Consider the following 22,310-nt stretch of genomic DNA (forward strand, 5'->3'; position numbering starts at 1 on the left):
GTGACGAGTTTGGTATTTCGCACGAAGTACTATGAGTAGTAATCTTACCGTAATTTAAGTTTTCATAACTTGCATGATTTACACATGATTTTTAATATGAATATGTTACCGATTATTTTGAGTTGCATATGGGACAAGTCTTTTACTCGATATGATACCGAAATAGTTAATTGAGATGATTACTGTTGTTTTAAATATTTTGTTGTCACTAGATATGTTTTACCGTTACTCGAATTTACTCTTATCGAAATAAAATTTCATGATTTGATAAGAACTGATATGCCCTACATTATTTTAAAATATTTTCCTACGAGTATATATGGATTACAGAGACAAGTATAAATGGGAGTAGACTTTGAAGGATCCAGTAGCTAACGGCGGGTTCGTTAGACTTGGTGCACCTTGTAATTACCGATTACCATTATAGCCCCTCACTAGTGGTAAGGTAGAACTAGCATACCGTTATCGATTTTCCTCGAGTAGGAACTACCATTATATTTGACTTCTTGCAAAGAAGTTCACAGTTATACCGATTACATGATCCATTCATTAAAATCTCCCAAACATGAATATTGATATTACACAGTATTTACCGAGCTTATTACCGAATTGTCAATTGATTTATATTACATTAAAAATATGATGATACTGATTATTGTTTATTGTTTCTGAAAGGGCATTCTTATGATATTTTCTGTTTAATAAATATACTAGCATATTTTCTGACTTGTCCCCAATAAAAACGGTTGTGGTTAAGTGTTATTACTCACTGAGCTAGCGAATCATTCCCCGCTAATATTTTTTACAGAGACAACAGTTGACGCGGGCGAGGATTTCGTTAATTAGAGCGCGCAGGTTGATAGTTCTTGGTGAGCCTCGCACTTGTTCGCCTGGGCAGAGATTTTATTTATTGTTATGGTCTTTTCTTTGAACTCTTAGAGTCACTCCATAGTCATTCTTTTAGTGTCATGAGTAATCTTTTGTTATTATAGACTTATGTTGAGTATCGCTCTTATTATCAAAGTTGGAGATAAATTAGTATTTCTAACTGTTAGTGGGTGGACTATTAATGATAGATATTGGTTTGGGTTAATTGATAAAGTTATTATTGTTTGGATTGATATTAGGATGTTTGGTTGTTGATTTGAGACAGGAAAAGTTTTTGGGATAGTCCAAAAACAGGGAAAACTCTGTCCGATTTTCTATAAAATACCGATGAGGCTTACTTGAGGCACTTGCTCCTAAGTGCTAGTCATGATCCTAAATTGGGTCGTGACAAAGTTGGTATCAAAGCTTAGGCTTTAAGTCTCGAGTCATGGAGCAATGTTTAGTAGAGTTTTGTTCATGGGTATGTAGGCGCCCATACTTATGATATTGAGGCTACTGAACATCTAGGAATATTTTTTCTTCTTTTATTCTTTGATTGTGCGTTGAGATTGACTTTGGAGTATTTCTTTCGCAGATTGCTAGGACACGCACACCCTCATCTACTGGATGCGGTGTTAGACGTGGTACTACCCGAGGTGGCGGACAAGTTGGGACTCATCATACTAGAAGACAGGTCGCTCCTCAACCTGAAGTTGAGAACATGAGTCAACCCCAAGCTACTATGCCAGATCTAGTGCAAGAACATGGGGTTCAGGATGCTCCATCGCCAATGCCAACTGTTGTACCTACTATTACCTTACCTGCTGGCGCAGTGATAAGGTTATTGAATATGTTAGAGGCATTGGTGCCTACTCAGGGTGGAAGTTCAGCTCCTCATGATACTTTACAGACACAAGCACCTGCATAGACTCAGATTTTCGGGAATAAGGAAGTATCCCTACAAGAGTTCCTCAAATTGAAATCACCAAAATTCACAGGTTCTAATAATAGCAGATCCTCAAAGTTTCATAGATGGGACACTCAAGGCATTGCGTGCTCTAGGATGTTCTAGTGAGAGGGTCGTGGAGCTCGCAACATACAAACTAAAGGATATGGCTAATACATGGTATGAAACTATATTGCTAGGAAGGCCAGAGGAGCAGCCCCACTGACATGGGACGAGTTCAGTAAGTTGTTTATGGATCATTTTCTTCCAGATAGCCTGAAGCAAAAATATGTTAGAGACTTTGAGAGATTGGTTCAAACTCCAGATATGGATATGTCAACCTACAACACGAAGTTTTGTAATCTGGCGAGATATGCTCCTTACTTAGTGCCTACCCATGAAGCTCGAGTTCGGAGGCTTGTTGATAGGTTGGTTGGTCGTCTATACACTGCAGTAGCCCCACATATGAAGACTTTGTCCTACACTAATGCAGTTGATCTCGCTAGAAAGATTGAAAATAAGGTACGTGATGAGCGCGCAACTAGTGAATTACGTAAGAAGGCCAAGACAGGAGGATCTTTCAGTGGCAGTTTTAGTGAAAATCGCAGAGCAGGAAATCAGAGACAACAACAACAACAAGGTTCTCAGACAGGGACACATTTGTCTTCACAGTCCGCATACAGACCACATTACAGACAGGGTACTAGGGGACCATCATCATTATCTAGACATCGTAATTCTAGGCAAATATATGCCATTGCTCCAGTCTGCCAGACCTGTGGTAGATCACATTTGGGCCAGTGTCGTGTTCTAATTGGAGAGTGCTTTCGATGTGGCCAGTTGGGACATCACTTGAGGGATTGCCCTCAGCCTCCGAGGAATTTTAACCAGGCTTCTACTCAGTCAACTGCACCTACTCATACTACTCGTAATACCTTAGGTGCTACAGATATAGGAAATAGAGGTCGATGTGCTGGAGATCGTGCTACTGTGAATCAAGGACAAGGGAATGCTGGTAGAGGTCAGGCGAGAGTTTTTGCATTTACTAGACAGGATGCTCAGGCCTCGAATGCAGTGGTTACAAGTATTCTTTCTGTCTGTTCATTTGATGCACTTGCGTTGATTGATCCGGGATCTACTCACTCCTATGTCTCCTCGTACTTTGCTTTGAGGTTTAGTAGACAACCTGAGCTATTGAATGATCCTTTTCTAGTTGCTACTCTTGTTGGAGAGTCTTTATTAGCGGAATACGTGTATCGTGCTTGTCAGATTCGGGTTGAGGGTAGAGATACTCTAGTTGACCTTATTGTACTTGATATGATTGACTTTGACATGCTGATGGGAATGGATTGGTTATCTTCTTGCTATGCTATCGTCGATTGTCATGCAAAGATAGTTAAGTTTGAGATACCAAACAAACCTAGTTTTGTTCTAAAAGGGGGTCAGGTTCCAGAGACTTGCAAAGTTGTATCTTTTATGAAGGCTCAACGACTTCTGAAGAAAGGTTGCTTGGGTCTCTTAGCTATTGTAAATTACACGATAAAGGAAACAATTAGTATAGAAAATGTACCAGTAGTGAGAGAATTTTCTGATGTATTTCCTGAGGATTTACCAGGATTGCCTCCAGTACGAGAAATAGACTTTGGTATTGATTTGCTACCTGACACATAACCCATATCGATACCCCCATATCGGATGGCACCAGAAAAGTTGAGGGAGCTAAAGTAACAGTTGCAGGATTTGCTAGATAAGGGTTTTATCAGACTTAGTGTATCACCATAGGGTGCATCAGTACTGTTCGTAAAGAAGAAAGACGAGTCCCTGAGAATGTGCATTGACTACAGGCAGTTGAACAAGATTACAATACGCAATAAATATCCTTTGCCTCGTATAAATGACATGTTTGATCAGTTACAAGGAGCTGCCCACTTTTCAAAGATTGACCTCCGATCTGGTTATCATCAACTTAGAATCAAAGATGAAGATATTTCTAAGACTGCTTTTGGAACTCGATACGGGCACTATGGGTTTCTTGTGATGCCTTTTAGACTGACTAATGCTCCAGTTGCATTCATGGATTTAATGAATATGGTGTTCAAGCCGTTTCTAGATAGATTTGTAATAGTATTTATTGATGATATCCTCATATATTCACCTAGCCAAGGTGAACACGAGAATCATTTGAGGACTGTGTTGCGGACATTGCGAGAATATTGGCTTTATGCTAAGTTCTCAAAGTGTGAATTTTGGCTGGACTCAGTATCATTTTTGGGGCATGTGGAATCCAAAGATGGAATTATGGTAGATCATATGAAGACAGAAGCTGTGCAGAAATGGGCCAGACATACTTCTCCTACATCAATTCGTAGCTTTTTAGACTTGGCGGGCTAATACAGGCGTTTTGTGCAGGATTTCTCCATAAAAGCAGCGCCACTGACCAAGCTAACACAGAAAAATACAAAGTTTCAGTGGACGCAGGAATGTGAGCAGAGCTTTCAGAAACTCAAAACATGTCTGACAACTGCACCAATATTAACCTTACCATCAGGTTCTGAAGGATTTACAATATTCTGTGACGCCTCAAGGGTGGGATTAGGATGTGTTCTCATGCAAAATGGTCGCGTTATAGCTTATGCTTTGAGACAATTGAAAAAGCACGAGCAAAAATATCATACACATGATTTGGAGATGGCTGCAGCGGTATTTGCTCTAAAACTTTGGAGGCATTACCTATACGGCGAAACTTGTGAGATTTATACTGACCATAAAAGTCTGAAATATATCTTTTAGCAGAGAGATCTGAATCTTCAGCATCGTCAATGGATGGAACTACTCAAAGACTATGATTGTTCTATTTTGTATCATCCTGGAAAAGCCAATGTGGTGGCTGATGCATTGAGCAGAAAACCTATGGGGAGTTTGGCACAAATAGCTCCTGCAAAGAGACTTTTGGCCAAAGATATTCAAAGACTAGAAGATATAGGTATCAGATTTAGTGTCGCAAATTCAGAGGCATTTTTGGCTTGTGCTCAGGCTAAGTCTTCATTAGTTGAGCGCATTAAGGCCATCTAATATGAGGATGAGCGATTATGCAAATACAAAGATGAGGCCTTAACTGGTAAAAGCAAGGATAAGATTATTGAAAGTGACGGTGTTCTTTGAATGGGTGACAGGCTATGTGTAGCAAACGTAGATGGGTTGAGACAGTCTATTCTTGAAGAAGCTCACAACTCTAGATACACTATACATCCTGGATCCACAAAAATGTATCATGACCTAAAGCAATTTTATTGGTGGGAAGGTATGAAGAAAGATGTTGCTAACCTTGTTTCTAGCTGTTTGACTTGCCAGCAGTTCAAGGCTAAGCATCAACGACCTGCAGGTCTACTACAACAAATTGAGATTCCAGAGTGGAAATGGGAAAGAATTACGATGGATTTTGTGATTGGCCTACCCCGTACTCTTAGAGGTTATGATTCTGTGTGGGTAATTGTAGATCGATTAACAAAATCAGCATACTTTTTGCTAGTGAAGACTACATATAGTGGAGTGAGGTATGCACAGATATTTATGAACGAAATTGTCCGACTTCACGGAGTTCCAATATCCATCATCTCTGATAGAGAATCACAAGTTACTTCACACTTTTGGAAATCTTTTCAAGAAGCATTGGGTGCACGAGTACATCTTAGTACTGCATTTCATCCACAGACAGACGGGCAGTCAGAACGTACTATACAAATCTTGGAGGATATGTTGAGAGCCTATATTCTTGAGTTTGGAGGTAGTTAGGACTCCTATCTACCTTTAGCTGAATTTGCTTACAACAATAGCTTCCAGTCCAGTATCCAAATGGCACCGTACGAAGCATTATATGGTAGAAGATGTCGTTCTCCTATCGGATAGTTTGAAGTTGGTGAGACTAACTTATTGGGATCCGACTTAGTACAAGAAGCTATGGACAAGGTCCAGTTAATTAGACAGAGATTGCTTACAGCTCAAAGCAGACAAAAATCTTATGCGGATAAGAGAAGAAGAGACTTAGTGTTCGCAATTAGAGACAAAGTGTTCCTACGAGTCTCCCCTATGAAAGGCGTGATGCGGTTTGGGAAAAGAGGAAAGTTGAACCCCGGGTTTATAGGACCGTATGAGATACTAGACCGAATGGGAGTTGTGGATTATCATTTGGCACTTCCTTTTGAGTTGTCTTTTATTCATCCAGTGTTTCATGTCTCAATGCTAAGAAAATGTATATCAGACTCATCTCAGGTGCTTGAAGCACCGACTATACCGCTCGATGAGAAGTTGTCTTATGAGGAGGAGCCGATGGCTATTGTTGTTAGACAAATAAGAAAACTACTGTCAAAAAACATTGTGTTCGTGAACGTCTTATGGAGAAATCATACTGTTGAAGAAGCTACATGGGAAATAGAAGATGCTATACGAGTCAATTATCCTCATTTATTTCAGTCTACAGGTACGTACCTGAGCTAAATTCGGGGACCGAATTATAAGGTAGGGAGAATGTAATACTTCTCATTACAAAAAAGGGTAATTAAGTAATTTATCCGGAAAAAAAATTAACTAATAAAAAAAATACAATATAAGATGAAATAGGGGCAAAACCCTACGCTAACAGAAACAAAAGAATAAAGGGGCAAGCAACTTTACTCGGCAGAAGCAAAACGGACAGAGGCGATCAAAAGCAACCACAAAGTGGGTTTACTCTGTTCTAGCAAAGGGATTTACAGAGAAGGGGAACAAATTAGGTAATTGAATTCTAAACCTTTTCCATGGTAATCTGATTCTTCTACTTAATACTTAGCACACTATTAGCTATTACTTCGTTAACTAAGGGAAGAAATAACAAAATTCAAGTTACTTTTAATCTAGTACAGACAATGAAATTTTATATACATGATTCTTATAGGGCTGAGTAGATATAATTTTGGAATTTGGATTAAGAATTTGAAAGATAAAGTTGAGGAAATTGGGAGAAACTCATGAGACTTTTCCGTGAATTAACTCTGTATAGCATATGAATAAGTTGTATTTAATAGATTTTGAAATATTCTAAACTACCAGTAGCGTGAGTAAGTATAAATTGACGAATTAAGAGTCAAACATGAACCCAAGGGTTGGGTATTCTAAATTAGCTATGAATTAGCTAAAACAAGGAAATTAACATGAGATCAACATTAATGTGATTATAGACTGATTGAAGAAAATCGTACAGATCGTTTGAGGTGACGAGTTTGGTATTTCGCACGAAGTACTGTGAATAGTAATCTTGCCGCAATTTGTGTTTTCATAACTTGCATGATTTACACATGATTTTTAATATGAATATATTACAAATTATTTTGAGTTGCATGTGGGACAAATCTTTTACTCGATATGATACTGAAATAGTTATTTGAGATGATTACCGTTGTTTTAAATATTTCAGTTGTCACTAGATATGTTTTACCGTTACTCGAATTTACTGTTATCGAAACGAAATTTCATGATTTGATAAGAACCGATATGCCCTACATTATTTTAAAATATTTTCCTACGAGTATATATGGATTACAGAGACAAGTATAAATGGGAGTAAACTTTGAAGGATCCAGTAGCTAATGGCGGGTTCGTTAGACCTGGTGCACCTTGTAATTACCGATTACTATTATAGCCCTCACTAGTGGTAAGGTAGAACTAGCATACCGTTACCGATTTTTCTCGAGTAGGGACTACCATTATATTTGACTTCTTGCGAAAAAGTTCACAGTTATACCGATTACATGATCCATTCATTGAAATCTCCCAAACATGAATATTGATATTACACAGTATTTACCGAGCTTATTACCGAATTGTCAATTGATTTATATTACATTAAAAACATGATGATACTGATTATTGTTTATTGTTTCTAAAAGGGCATTCTTATGATATTTTCTGTTTAATATATATACTAGCATATTTTCTGACTTGTCCTCAATAAAAACGGTTGTGGTTAAGTATTATTACTCATTGAGATAGCTACTCATTGCCCGCTAATTTTTTTTACAGAGACAGCAGTTGACGCGGGTAAGGATTTCGTTAATTAGAGCGCACAGGTTGATAGTTCTTGGTGAGCCTCACACTTGTTCGCGTGGGCGGAGATTTTATTTATTGTTATGGTCTTTTCTTTGAACTCTTAGAGTCGCTCCATAGTCATTCTTTTAGTGTCATGAGTATTCTTTTGTTATTATAGATTTATATTGAGTATCGCTCTTATTATCAAAGTTGGAGATAAATTTGTATTTTTAATTGTTAGTGGGTGGACTATTAATGGTAGATATTGGTTTGTCTTAATTGATAAAGCTATTGTTGTTTGGATTGATATTAGGATATTTGATTGTTGATTTGAGACAGAAAATTTTTTTGGGATAGTCCAAAAATAGGGGAAACTCTGTCCGATTTTCTGTAAAATACCGATGAGGCTTACTTGGGGGCACTTGCTCCTAAGTGCCAGTCATGATCCTAAATTGGGTCGTGACAGATTCATACATTATACAACTATTTTTCAAGTTTCATACAACATTCAAATAAAAAATATATATAACTACAATAGAATACAATTTACATACAATTATACTACAACTTTACTACAATTTCGTAAGTATATTGTATGTCATGTGTTCTTCTTCTTCTTCGACGAGTTTCAATCTTAAATTCAGCCAAAATCAAGTCTAATCTTCACCAAACACCTTCAAAATTGAGATATAAACTCCAAACAATATTCTCAATTATTTGCAACAACACCCAATCAAAACAAATAATGGTTTTTGAAAATCCAAATTCGAATTCAAAGCTTCAAAGCTTTTTAATGGCTGTCAATGGTGGAGAGTCAAACACATGAATACTAAAAACTCTTTACTGCTCATCGTCGAGGAGGATTTTCATCCAACTCATTTCATCCAACTTTGGACAGTAGTACAATGCTTCAACAGAGCTATTCAATAGAAAAGCCAATCACCTTTAAAGAGTTCAATACCAAATTTAATTTGTGACTGGTTCAGGTATTTTGTAGCCAAAGTTTATCGTTTCGAGGCTCATAACCCACTTGATGTTCAAGCCAATCTTGTCAATCACTCAAGCTATTCCAACAACTCAGCACGATCTAGGATTGTATACTTCGGGCCTACACTTTTCCGATGTCGGGAGCTGCTATTGCTACTATCAGATACTCAAACATAGTTAACACCATTGTTCCCTTAAGTTATACCTTTTTCCAAGCAAAGAATCCCCTAATTTAAGGCATTAATAATGGATTGCGAGCCTTTTAAGGTGGAATGTATATAATTTATAAGTAATCCTTGTTTATGACGGGTAATATACAAAATTAGGACAATTTTAGTAAATAAGTTTCTAATATTGTATAGGAAGGAGAAAATCCCTAAAAAAATTAATCTTATTTTAATTAAGTAAATAAAAGTGTCACATCACTAACCACTTAAGTTCTTAAACGAGATATGGTCACATAATTTAACCTTGTAATATAAACAATTAGAACATATTGTATCTACTGCCCACAATTACTGCAATTTTAGGAGAAACCATACTCGAAAATTGGTACTACTCGCAATTATGGTAACTGTTGAATTTGCAAACTTTGAAAGAAATCTGCAAAATTTGTGACGCCTAGTACTGTGACCATGCTCATATGAACGTACTAAACAATCTCATTTTCTTAGCAACGCGAACTGGTAAACAATCTCAATGTAGAATTGCAGATTTAACCTTCAAATCTCCTGTGAATGTAAGTCAAACTTTTGTTATAAAATGCATAAACTAGCATCAAGAACAGTCCAATCGCACTCAATTTCTGTCTTGATTCCGTAGTCTTGAAACTACTTCAACCAGAATATAGCCTTATTCCATAACAATATTACCATTACCAGTGTGACAACCACTTCCCAATCAAAATGAAAGAAAATACTAACGATGAGAAAACACTGCTGCCATCATATAACACCGCGAAAATGCCAAAATTCTTAAAACATCAAAATCCCAGTTCAGGGGAGATGGCAAAGCCACATCTCTACAACAATAAGGAATGAAACGACTAATGAGAAAAGGCAGAAGCACTCTAAACCTAAAGACCAAAGGAATTACGCTCACGCTTGTAGGAACTTTTTGTCTTCAAATGGTGTGATCCATTGCTCAAACTCTGAAAGCCTGAGTTGGGCGTCAAAGTCCTTCGCGTTCCATGCTCATCATGTAGCAAGTTGTCAATGATATCAAGATGTGGAAATTCATTGGCAAATACACTCTGGTACTCAGAGGGAATGTGATCAGGGGTTCTGTAGTTTAAAGGCTTGAACATATCAAAATTCCTATTCTCATTTCGTATAGAAGCATGATCTATCGATGTATTCCTGCTTCTGTCCCTCCAGGAATACTCCCATTGCTGTCCATTCTGCATGGTATCATGATTCACCATTTCATATGAATAGCTTGGTCTAATTAGACTAGGTTCTATTCTTTCCAAGCCCTGTGGAAAACATACCGGGCCAGAGATCGGTAAAGGTAGTTGAGGATATGAATCTGAAGAGTAAACACTGAATTATGCTGGTACTGCTGAGAAATCGGGGCTTGGTTGTGTATATAGCCGCTACTGCTATTATTTCTCGGTTCAATATGTGACCCAACGCCGGCCATCTGTCGGTGGTTGACGATTTCTTTCTTGTGAAAATTTCTGTGGCAATTACAAGCTGCACATTTCAGGGCTCCTGGGGTCCCTTGTCCTTCACTAGGCATGAATTCTCCACATCCATCGACAGCATGCCCTCCCATACTTGCAGCATGATTCTTGAGACATTCCCCGTATCGGATTGAGCTAGTAGTGTCCCTTACTGAGGTCGTCGATGGTGGTTGTAGTTGTGTTGGCCCGAGAGTCATATTTGGTTCTCGATCCAAGTGCATATCCCTGTCTACTTTATACGAATTGAGCTGGTTATGCTGCTGAGCAAGGGTGTGCTGATCCAACGCTTGGCTAGGGCTGGGAAAGGTGCTTCCACGGCCATGGGCTTTTCAGCTGTAGCAGGGGCAGTCACTTGATGAGACAGGAAATTCTCAGATGTAATTGCAACTGACTGCACTAAGGGATTCTCCATGTCTTTTGGCTCTAAGGCTTTATGAGGATCAGCATTCAATAACACAGCAGTTTCAGCTGAATTAAACAAGGGAACTGATTTCTGAGTCAGGTTGAAGTTATCTGAGATCGATCTCTTAACTGAGATAAGGTCATTTTTAACTGAGACCTTCAACTTGGACATCGACTGAATGGCCGAGCCTATACTTCTTGGAGGGTTTCTAGGAGAACTTACACTTGGCATCTCCAAGGAAGGTTTTTCTCTATCAGCCTCAGTCAGCTCGCTCCGATGCGAAATTGCTACTTCCTGCTTACAATAAAAAAGAAATGCCATATAAGAAATGCCATATAAAAATTGGAAGTCATTGAAAAATGACATACACATAATCATTGCGTCCACAGAAAAGAACTTTTTTCCTCTAACTTTGTAAATGGCGAAGGCTTAATGTACACATAAACTAAGGAAGAACAAGCATGCATGCCAGCAAAATACATGGTCGCTCTCTAATATATCAGGATATAGTATTCCTCACATGAATATAAAGATGAACAGGAGACTAAGCTTGCCACAGATTCTATCTTTTCTTACATTTCCTTTTTATCCAATCTATACACCAACATAAAGGAAATAGCGAAAAGAAAGGAACAGAGTAAAAGCTTTTTAATAAAACAAATGTTTTAGGTGCCACAACTATTTCTGGGAAGAATTTTAGTGGATCCATAGAAGGTAAATTGATGATGGGTAAAAAGAGAAGATAACAACCTTCTTCAACACTTGCTGCCGAGCATCTGGAAGATCATCTAACAGCTGACTATGTGCTTTGCTAGCGGAATCAGCTACATCACTAGTTGACTTGCTTTGATCTTTATGGTTCGAAGATAGTCCAGTTGTAACAACCGGAGGAATCGTGTATGTGGAGCACGTTGATGAATTAACGTTCATAACATAAGGACTTGTTCCATCAATCATATTCTGTGGAGCTGAAAGGCCACTTAACCTGCAGCAAGTAGTTCCTATAGAAGGATGCATTTTAGAGGTGCCTGTATCACAATTAACAGGACTTGCATCACTGTCTCCGAAATCAGGATGAGCTACTTCTGGAACGACATGTAGCGAATTAGAAACATCTGAAACCTCTTCAAGTATGTCTGGCTTTTCAAGTACTGCTTCTGCCGCCTCAGTCTTGTACTCATTTTCACCACCAATAAGCTCATCTCGTTCAGTCTTCTGTAGCTCCATAACACCCCTCTCCTTATCCATTGCTTTCTGCTCCTGTTTACCCTGGATTAAAAGGTAAGAATGACAAAAGGCTTTCAATAAAAATTCTGAACCGAGTACTTTTCCACGAAGCGAAAAGGATAAACATTTTCACTAACCCTCTTAGTGAAAAAAAACTGACAAAATAAGAGCTTCTGCATTAACTAGTTCACTAAGGCTATAACTTTTAATCTATCCCAGCACCGATACGTCACAATTTTCTCTTTACCCTCTTTCATTTGATTTCTTAATCTAAAGGCTTTCTTCTTTTTTTCTTCTATTTCTTTGAGGGAGGTGCAGTTACCCAAAGAATGAATGAAATGATTTAACTTTCAATTCTGCTTTTATTATTGCAATATTGTGTTTTTATCGAGCTCATAATGAAAAATATAAAAAAATTATAGCTAGGAAGTAGGACAACAGCATACGCAATTGTCGAACAACACATAAAAATTACACTGATGCCAACAATTAAAGCTAAGCAAAATTTTCAAACCAAAGATATTACACCAAAAGTAAATACTAGAACTCAGACATGAAGAGCTCCTTAGTGTAGCATTTCCCGTAAGTGCGCTTCACACAAAAAGAATTCCAAGCAAGGCTAAATATTGCTCTCTTTACCCAAACGATAAATAGCTGATAAAACAGACTCAATTTTAATATTTAACTATTCATTGTGCTTGAGGCATGCACAAATTTAACTTCAGCACTTCAGTGGAAAAAAGTAGCACATAGTTAATGTGAAAATTCAGCAATGGATAACAGATGACAGAGGCAACATAAAGATGTAGTAAGTCATCCACTTGACAAAACCTCCTGCAAAACACTGTCTCAGTATCTTAATGGATAAACTGTAAATAAAAATTATTTTGATATCTTATCTATGCAAAATCAAAAACCATAGACATAAGCAAAAGATAAAGGCTAAAGCTTTTACGGTGGGATATACAGTTGTTACAGTGCTTCCTATTAGAAGAGGTGCCATGATAAATTACGTAGAGGTACCAAAACTGGATTTAAAGCACTCACTACTTCATGGTGGATATCTCGCGACCACCAGGAAATCTGCATGACAGCGCCAGCAACAATGAGCGTTTTCTTGGACAAAACAGTGTCATAATCCGCTTCATTGGTGAAATCAAGAGATACTTGTTGAGAAGTGTAATGTGTAATTTTCACTTGGCCTTTCAGAGGGTTCTTTGCAATGAAATCAGCTCGAATTTCTTTGATTCGTGGCTTCCTTTGGAAGAAATTCCCTATCAAAGAGAGCTTACAATCGGGGACAAAGCTTTCACAGTAGTTTCTGGAAAGGTTATTGCCTGGCGTCCCCTATAGGTTGAATATTGCACTTGGATCAGAGGTTTTGATTTTCGATCCTCGTGGCATTCTCCTATTGTAAGAGCATCTAATGGCTGATTAAGTGTTGCACATGCCAAATCAGCTGCAGTACTAGTTGACTTGCTTCCATATTTCCACCCTCTAAAAAGTTGAAGCACCGGGAATTAAAACTATCACAGACATTCTCAAAAGATATCCAAATAAATGCCGAAAATAAGTGGCAGAAAAATGTTACCTGCCATACGACTTTTGGCTGTTATGGTTTGAATAAGTCTCTCTGAAAGACACTGACTCTGTGGAACACATCGATGAACTATCATCCATATCAGATGGAATTCTTTCTGCAATCCCGTCGGAAGCAAATGAAAGGCCAATTGACCCACTGCAACTAGTTTCCGCAGAAGCATGTATTTCAGAGGTTTCAGTACTGCAATTGACAGGACTTGCGACTCTTTCCTCGGAATCAGAATGAGTTGCTTCTGGGACACAATCTACTGAATCAGAAATATACAAACCATCTTCAATGTGTGTGTTTTTAGGTGCTGCTTCTGACTTTTACTCCCGTACTCATTTTGGCCACCAATATGCTCATTCTTATCTAGCTCCATAATGCCAAGTGTTTCATCCCTGCCTTCTTCTTTAGCTGTGTGATTATCCGGTTTCATCTTTGTCTGCATTACAAGGTAACCATGAAAAACTACATCAAAACACTATTCCAAAACAAGCACTTTCTTCAGGAGGCAAAAAGGATAAGAATTTTCACTTACCTTCTTGGAACTCAAAAGAAAATTGTCAACTAAGAGCTTCCCCGCACACTATTTGACAAAGACTACAACTTTAAAATTACTCCTAGCACAATCAGTTTTCTCTTTAAATCAACTTTAAAACAATTTGACAACATTTGTTTCTGCTTCTATACAGCATTATTATTATTATTATTACTGACAAATTTCTACATTGCATTACCACTACATATTTTCTCAATGATTACCGTCTTTCTGCATAAGGAACTTTTTATTAGTCAAGCTCAGTGACGAGATCACAAAAGAAAGCAAAAGCTAGGCAGTACAATAGCAGTATATCCATTCATCTAATACAGCACAGAAACTACACTAATGATGCCAATAACTAAAATCCAAGACCCCAATTTTCAATCCAAAGATAGTGCAACAATGGTAAATACTAAGTCTCAGACAAAGAGTTCCTTGGTCCAGCATCTCCTAAAATTGCAATTTAACATTTCCAAGCAAAGGCTATAATTGCTTTTCAACAACAACAACCCAGTAAAATCCTAGAAGTAAGGGGTCTGGGGAGGGTAGTGTATACACAGACCTTACCTCTACCCACATGGAGTAGAGAGACTGTTTCCGATAGACCCTCGACTCAAGAAAACGAAAAAGACGAAAGAGACAATATATCAGTACCATCAACAGAAACCATAGAAATAATAAAGCATTATAAACCAAAAAATAGTTGAAACGCAATACAATAACCAGTAAAGAAAAACGGGAGAATAGTGAGAACACAACATAAACTACTAAAAATCTAAGACAAACCCTATCAGTCTATCCTCACACCCGGAACGAAGTAGAAAAATGTTCAACTACCTCCTAACCTACAACCCCAATGCTCGATCTCCAAACCTTCCTATCAAGGGCCATGTCCTCGAAAATTTGAAGTCACGCCATGTCCTGTCTGATCACCTCTCCCAATACTTCTTAGACTGCCCTCTACCACTTCTCGTTCCCGCCAAAGCCAACCGCTCACACCTTCTTACCGGGGCAATCAGGGCTTCTCCTCCGCACATGCCCAAACCATCTGAGTCTCACTTCCCGCATCTTGTCATCTATAGGAGCCATGCCCACCTTCTCCCGAATATCTTCATTCCTAATCTTATCCATCCTAGTGTGCCCACACATCCACCTCAACATCCTCATCTCTGCTACTTTCATATTCTGTATATGTGAGTTTTTAACCGGCCAACACTCTAGCCCATACAACATGGCCGGTCTAACCACCGTTGTATAAAACTTACCTTTGAATATCAATGGCACTTTCTTGTCACACAGGACTCCAGATGCTAACCTCTATTCATCCAACCCACCCATATACGTTGTGTGACGTCCTCATCGATCTCCCCGTCCTCCTGGATAACCGACCACAGGTACTTGAAATTGCCTCTCTTGGGGATAACCTGTGATCCAAGCCTGACGTCCATGCTCGCTTCCCTCGATTCGGCGTTGAACTTGCACTCCAAGTATTTTGTCTTTGTCCTGCTCAACTTGAAACCCATAGACTCAAGAGCTTGTCTCCAAACCTCCAACCTCTCGTTAACATCGTCTCGCGTCTCATCAATCAGAACTATGTCATCAGCGAATAACATACACCATGGAACCTCCCCTTGAATATGTCGTGTCAGTGCGTCCATCAATAGGGCAAATAAGAACGGGCTGAGCGCAGATCCTTGATGTAACCCCATAACAACTGGAAAATGCTTTGAGTCGCCTCCCACTGTCCTAACCCGAGTCTTAACTCCGTCATACATGTCTGCATGTCTTTGATCGCTCGAATGTAAGCTATTGGCACACCTTTTACCTCCAGGCATCTCCAGAGAACCTCCCTAGGGACCTTGTCATACGCTTTCTCCAGGTCAATAAACACCATGTGCAGATCCTTCTTCCTATCCATGTATAATTCCACCAACCTTCTAATAAGATGGATAGCTTCCGTGGTCGAACGACCCGGCATGAACCCGAATTGGTTGTCGGATATAGATACCGTCCTCCTCACCCTCATTTCCACCACCATTTCCCAAACTTTCATAGTGTGACTTAGTAACTTGATACCCCTATAATTGCTCTTCATCTTTGAAATTTTAAATGTTGATAACAACCCCAACACTCCTCCTTCTAACAAAGTAAATTGACAGTCTATACGAAAACTTATCAACGTGTAATAGGTAACAGATACAAAGTAAGGATATATATATATATATATATATATATATATAGGAATTAACTTTCTTGACAAAGCATCCTGCTAAACAATGTCTTAGTCACTTAAACAGACTACTCAATCCTTGATCACTTTCAAGGATCGCTTGATCATAAAACTATTGTTACCGGCGCCATCGTCCTACGCCAACCCTCTTCCCAAACCCCCTCGTTTATCCAAACTTGAGACGGACTATATATTGTGAAACTCACATAGAGTTCCTTAAAATAAAATCACTCAGGCAATCAACCAGGTTTCGTGCAAATTAGCCGGTGTAAACTATATATATCAGGATTCATTCGTAAATATTTTTTTTGCACGTGGTGTCAACTTACCCGACCCTCCTCATTAACCCTTAATTGGAGACAGCTATACTATACCCTTCCTTTTTTTTTGTGAAGGCGGTGTCTGGCCCCAGCTTGCACGCGCCTCGACTATATAATCGGGTACCTTCTAGCTCCCGCCAGCACAAGTATCGGATAACTCTGCCCCTGCTTACACAGATCGGGAAATATCACCTAGTATTTTTTGCCTCCATTGTACTTTTACCTTCCTTGCTTAAAACAAATGTTCTAATAATTGCACCTAAGGATGTGATCTGATGGTCAATTAAGTGGGAGGAGAACCATGAGTTCTCGGGTTTAAATCTTAGCGGAGGAGGTGATTTCTTTTTATAGACCTTAACCTTGGTGGACAGAGTTATTTGGTACTTATGTTGATGGGAGGCAACAGGTACCATTTTTACAAAAGAAAAAAACTCTTTTCTAAGTATGGAAATAATTAAACTATTTCACTAATCTTTTATAGCGACACAAATATTATTGAGATTGAGAGAGTAATAACTATGTAATCAAACACTATAGAGTACTCACAAATAGACCATGAAATTCTGGGGTCTACCGGAAAACCTCCATTTGAGCACCAGCAACAATAATCCTTTCTTTGAACAAAACAGCAACATAATCATCTTCATTAGTAAAATCAAGAAATACATGTAGAGAATCGTAAGACACAACCTTCACTTGGCCTTTCAAAGGGTATTTTGCACTGAAACTAGCTCGGATTGCTGTCATTTTTGGCTTTCTTTTAAAGAACTTTCCAACCATTGTAAGTCTACATATGGCGGCGGCTGCATCTCAATACTCTTTTGAAAAGATTACTGCTGGACATCCCATGTAAGTTGTACACAGGGGCGAACCAACTTTGTCGGAAGCGTAAAACAAAATGTTAATAAGAGTTAATATATATATATATTTAATGAATATTCTTTTTTTTAAAATTAGACAAGTGAGTATGTAGAATTAAAAAAATGAGCGGGTTAAGTTAATTAAAGCAGCTTCTATATAAAGGAAAAGGAAAAAGAGAATCATGAATTCTCAACTCATTTTTTAAACGGCAAGGGCGAAATATACTCATGTATTTTTGAAAATGGTCTAAGAATATCCCTCGTTATATTATTGGGCTATATATACCCTTCCCGTCATACTTTGGAACAAATATACCCTTCTTTTGAATGGAGTGCCACGTGGCAGCACCACATGAAAACGACCTTTTTTTTTTTACCCGATCCATTTTAAAAAACCCACCACCCAACCCGTTTTAAAATTTAATTTTTTCAGTTTTTTTAAAGCATATATTTTGTAAAAAATAGAATTTTTAAAAAAAAAAACTGGAATAAAAAAAGAATTTGTAAAATATATATTTTTAAGTCTTTTCAATTTTTTTAAAATATATTTTTTGTAAAAACTGAAAAAGAAAATATATTTTTATAAAAACTGGAAAAAAAGACTCTACTAAAGCAGTGGACTACAGATGCATTAGTTTTTAAAAAAATAAAAATATTTTTCAAAATCTTTTTTTAATTTTTACAAAAACAAATACTTTAAAAAACTGAAAAAACTCAAAAATATATTTTGCAAATTTTTTTTTTCAGTTTTTACAAAATATATATTTTTCTGTTTTTAAAGCATTTTTTAAAAAAATTATTTTTTTGTAAAACTGAAAAAAAAAAAAGGAATTTTCAAAATATATATTTTTTAGTTTTTTAAGTTTTTTAAAGTATTTTTTTTGTAAAAACTGAAGAAAAAAAAAAGACTTTGCAAAATATTTTTATTTTTTTTAAACTAATGCATATGTAGTTCACTGCCTTAGGATAGTCTTTTTTTCCAGTTTTTACAAAAAACATACTTTAAAAAAGCTGAAAAGACTTAAAAATATATATTTTGCAAATTTCTTTTTATTTTTTTCAGTTTTTACAAAACAATTCCAGTTTTTACAAAATATATACTTTAAAAAAATTGAATTTTAAAACGGGTCGGGTGATGGGTTTATTAAAACGGATCGGGTAAAAAAAAGAAATGGGTCGTTTTCATCTTGCGCTACCACGTGGCACTCCATCCAAAATAAGGGTATATTTGTTCCAAAGTATGACGGGAAGGGTATATATAGCCTAATAGTATAGCGAGGGGTATTCTTAGACCATTTTCGAAAGTATAAAGGTATATTTGACCCTTTGCCGTTTTTTAAAATATGGACTCGTTTGATTAATTTTGAAATTTTGTTTATTTTAGAATGACTTCATTTTCAAATACAATTTTAAAGGGGAAAATAGCAATTTTGATCTACATGTTATTGCATTATCTAGTTTCGATACTCGTGTTATTCAACGAGTGTAATAGCATGTTTGGCCAAACTTTTAAAATTAGTTTATTTTGAAAAGTATTTTTTAAAAAAAATATTTTTGCTTAGAAGCAATTTGTCTTTGGCTAATTAATTTAAAATACACTTTTAAATAGCAATTGATATTTGGTCAAGCTTTTAAAACGTATATGTTAAGCAATTAGAGAGTAAGAATAGTGAAAACAAAATTGAGCAATCAAAAGAAATATATCAGGGTCTCGAAAATAACAGTAGCAATATTTAGGACTTGTTTGGAAAGTCGCCATGTAATTGGATTTGGGTATAATTAGGTGTAATTATACAGTTTTGGCATGTTTGTATGACCAAGTAATTACATGGTCAGCACGTAAATGGGTGTAATTAAGAGGTGTGTAATTACACTCTCAATTCTCAATGGGGAGCTAAGAATAGCTGGTAATTACATGGTGTAATTACCAATTTTTAATCTCTTTTCTTTTCTTTTTAATTTATTTTTTATTTCTATTCTTTTTTATTTTTAATTTGTTTTTTTAACTTTTTAAATTCTTTTTTTAAAATATTTTTTTTTTACATTATTTATTTTTTATTTTCTTATTTCTCATTTATCAACCTTTACTTCACGTGTTTCTACATAATTTCTCATACTTTGTTTCTTTCTTAATTATTTTTTTATTACAATTAGCTATGTTATTATTCTAATTTTTCTAAAAAATTATACCATATAATCTTAGAAGGAATAAGTCATCCACAAACTTGACTTATAATGAGATGTCATTAAAGTTAATTTTTGTTATTGGATGAGGTTATATGCAAACTTAACAATTGTAAAACCCCGAAAAAAAAACTTTTGCTAATTATTATGTTCTCACTCAAACTCTAAGTTAGACACAAAGGTGTGTGAAAAGTTATGAAGGTATAAAATACATAAATCTTATGTTTAGAAGGTTGAATTGATGGTAATAAGAGGAGAGAAGTAAATTGAAATATATTGGAGTTGTTTTAGGGATGAAAATGACCTTAGCCGCACATGACCTAAGTTTCAATTAGCATATCTATCAATATATAATGTAACGATCCGATCAGTCGTTTTGAGCTCTAGCGCGTCGTTCGACGGTTTGAGGCCTTGAGTAGCTTCGCTTCGGGTATTATGACTTGTACGTGTGGTCGGAACTGAACTTCGAGAAGTTCGGAGTTGATTTGGAAAGGAAATTCTAATTTCGGAAGGTTTAAGTTGGAAGAATTGGCTAAGTTTGACTTTTTGAGTAAACGACCTCAGAATCGAGAGTTGAAGGTTCCAATAGGTTCGTATGATGATTTTGGACTTGGGCGTATGTTGAGGTTAAGTGTCGGATCACCCAGAAGTATTTCGACGCTTATTATAGAAGGTTGGCATTTTAAAGGTTTAAGAATTTCATAAGTTTTGGTTTGAAGTGGATTTTGATGTTATCGATGTCCGTTTGGGGTTCCGAGCCTTGAAATAGTTTCGTTATGTCATTTATGACTCGTGTGCAAAATTTAAAGTCATTCCGGATTAATTTGATATGTTTCCGCGCGAGTTATAGAATTTTGAAATTCGAAAATTTATAAGTTTGATTCGAGGCGCGATTCATGATTTTGATGTTGTTTGACGTGGTTTAAGGCTTCGACCAAGTTCGTATTGTATTTTGGGACGTGTTGGTATATTTGGTTAAGGTACCGAGGGCCAAGGGTCGATTCCGGATGATTAATGGATCAATTTTTGGACTTAAGGAAAAGTTGGAAAATTTATGCTAGTGGTGAGATCGCTTCTGCGGAAGCCTAGTTGCAGAAGCGAGATGGGCTTCGCAGAAGCGGCCAAGCATGACTGAGGCTGGGGTCTCAAAAGCGGGAAGGTGGACCGCAAAAGCGGAGTTGGCCAAGAAGGCCTGGGGCCGCAGGTGCTTGAGCGCAGAAGCGGAAGCACAAAAGCGCTATTTGGGACGCAAAAGCGGAGGTTGCTAGCTTGCTATGGAGCCACACCTGTGATGGTTTCCGCGGGTGCGGAGCCGCAGAAGCGGCTATTTGATCGCATATGCAAAAGGTCGTATGGGCACTGAGGTTCTTTTAAAAGCGGAATTTGGCCCATTTTCTCTCATTTTCACTTGGTTGGGGCGATTTTGGAGAGCTTCAAGGGGAGATTTTCATCAAGCAACACAAGGTAAGTGATTCCCACCTATTACAAGTTAAATACATGGTTTATATATGGATTTAGACATGGAAATTAGTAGTAATTTAGGATTTTGATATTTTTGGATTTTGACCACAAAATTGGATATGGAATTGAGAATAAATTATATATTTGAGTTCGTGGTATTATGGGTAAGGTTTATCTTCAAAATAATTTGGAATCCGGGCACGTGGACCCGAGGGTTGACTTTATCGACTTTTCGAGCAGAGTTGAGAATTGTTTAAATTGATTAATTATGGGTATTAGAGTATATTTTGATTGGTTTACACGTTGTTTGACTAGTTTCGGATCGATGGGCTTTGGTTTGAGGTGTTAGAGAGGCGTGAGAGTCGGTTATGAAACTTCGGAGCGAGGTAAGTCTCATGTCTAACCTTGTGAGGGGGAAACTACCCCTAGGTGATATTTGTGGTTATGTGCAACTAGTTGTGGGTTCTACATATGCACGAGGTGATGAGAGTCCGTACGTAACTAAAGCATGTTTATGTCCGGGTACACTTAGGATTGCATCATGTAATAATTGAATTATTTGAACTCATTCTACTGACTTAATTAATTGAAGTTATAATTCAAATTTATTTAGAAATAAATATATGTACACTAGGCCAAGCCTTAACACTTTGAGTTGTGGGCGAGTTATTGAGAAATGACAAAAATTATATTCATTTTATGCTCATATGCTATATTATAAACACGTGTCTCGTAATTCGGTGACTTCCTTCCTTTTCTTGTGGAGCGGGCCGAACGCCTCGACAGTATATAGATACATCTATTGTTCATGCCGCATGACCCTTGGCAATGTACATATTATTCTGGATCGGGCCGAAGGACCTCGACAGAATCGTGCGTTATATCGCTAGTAGTCCAAATTTGTGGTTCGGTAAGCCCACAATACCCCCGGTAGTACTTCTGGCCACTTGACTTT

General features: G+C 37.3%; 4 protein-coding genes across 5 annotated transcripts; 2 read left to right on the forward strand and 2 right to left on the reverse strand.

Annotated features, from left to right (window-relative positions):
* Positions 1-2,065: 2,065 nt before the first annotated feature.
* On the forward strand, positions 2,066-3,484 carry LOC138898408 (uncharacterized). The gene has a single exon (XM_070184474.1). It carries the CDS (start codon positions 2,066-2,068, stop codon positions 3,482-3,484), a length of 1,419 nt encoding a protein of 472 aa, XP_070040575.1.
* Positions 3,485-5,770: 2,286 nt separating this feature from the next.
* LOC138898409 (uncharacterized) lies at positions 5,771-6,820 on the forward strand. The gene is made up of 2 exons (XM_070184475.1): positions 5,771-6,290; positions 6,744-6,820. The coding sequence occupies exons 1-2, from the start codon at positions 5,771-5,773 to the stop codon at positions 6,818-6,820; spliced, it is 597 nt and encodes a 198-aa protein (XP_070040576.1).
* A 2,965-nt stretch (positions 6,821-9,785) lies between these two features.
* Positions 9,786-17,726, reverse strand: LOC104100196 (TNF receptor-associated factor homolog 1b-like). Of its 2 annotated transcripts, none has more exons than XM_033657118.2 (5): positions 17,541-17,726; positions 13,766-14,201; positions 13,222-13,671; positions 11,698-12,216; positions 9,786-11,241 (listed from the first exon to the last, which is right to left on the reverse strand). In XM_033657118.2, exons 3-5 carry the CDS (start codon positions 13,261-13,263, stop codon positions 10,774-10,776), a joined length of 1,029 nt encoding a protein of 342 aa, XP_033513009.1. In that variant the 5' UTR covers positions 13,264-13,671; positions 13,766-14,201; positions 17,541-17,726; the 3' UTR covers positions 9,786-10,773. The 2 variants fall into 2 exon arrangements, with proteins under 2 accessions (XP_033513009.1, XP_018627622.1); XM_018772106.3 differs by having other exon boundaries at positions 17,397-17,726.
* Positions 15,611-17,597, reverse strand: LOC138898410 (uncharacterized). Its single transcript, XM_070184476.1, has 3 exons — positions 17,425-17,597; positions 16,074-16,210; positions 15,611-15,891 (listed from the first exon to the last, which is right to left on the reverse strand). The coding sequence occupies exons 1-3, from the start codon at positions 17,595-17,597 to the stop codon at positions 15,611-15,613; spliced, it is 591 nt and encodes a 196-aa protein (XP_070040577.1).
* Positions 17,727-22,310: the final 4,584 nt, after the last annotated feature.

This window comes from Nicotiana tomentosiformis, chromosome 9 (genome assembly GCF_000390325.3).
Source record: "Nicotiana tomentosiformis chromosome 9, ASM39032v3, whole genome shotgun sequence".
Classification (NCBI taxonomy): domain Eukaryota; kingdom Viridiplantae; phylum Streptophyta; class Magnoliopsida; order Solanales; family Solanaceae; genus Nicotiana; species Nicotiana tomentosiformis.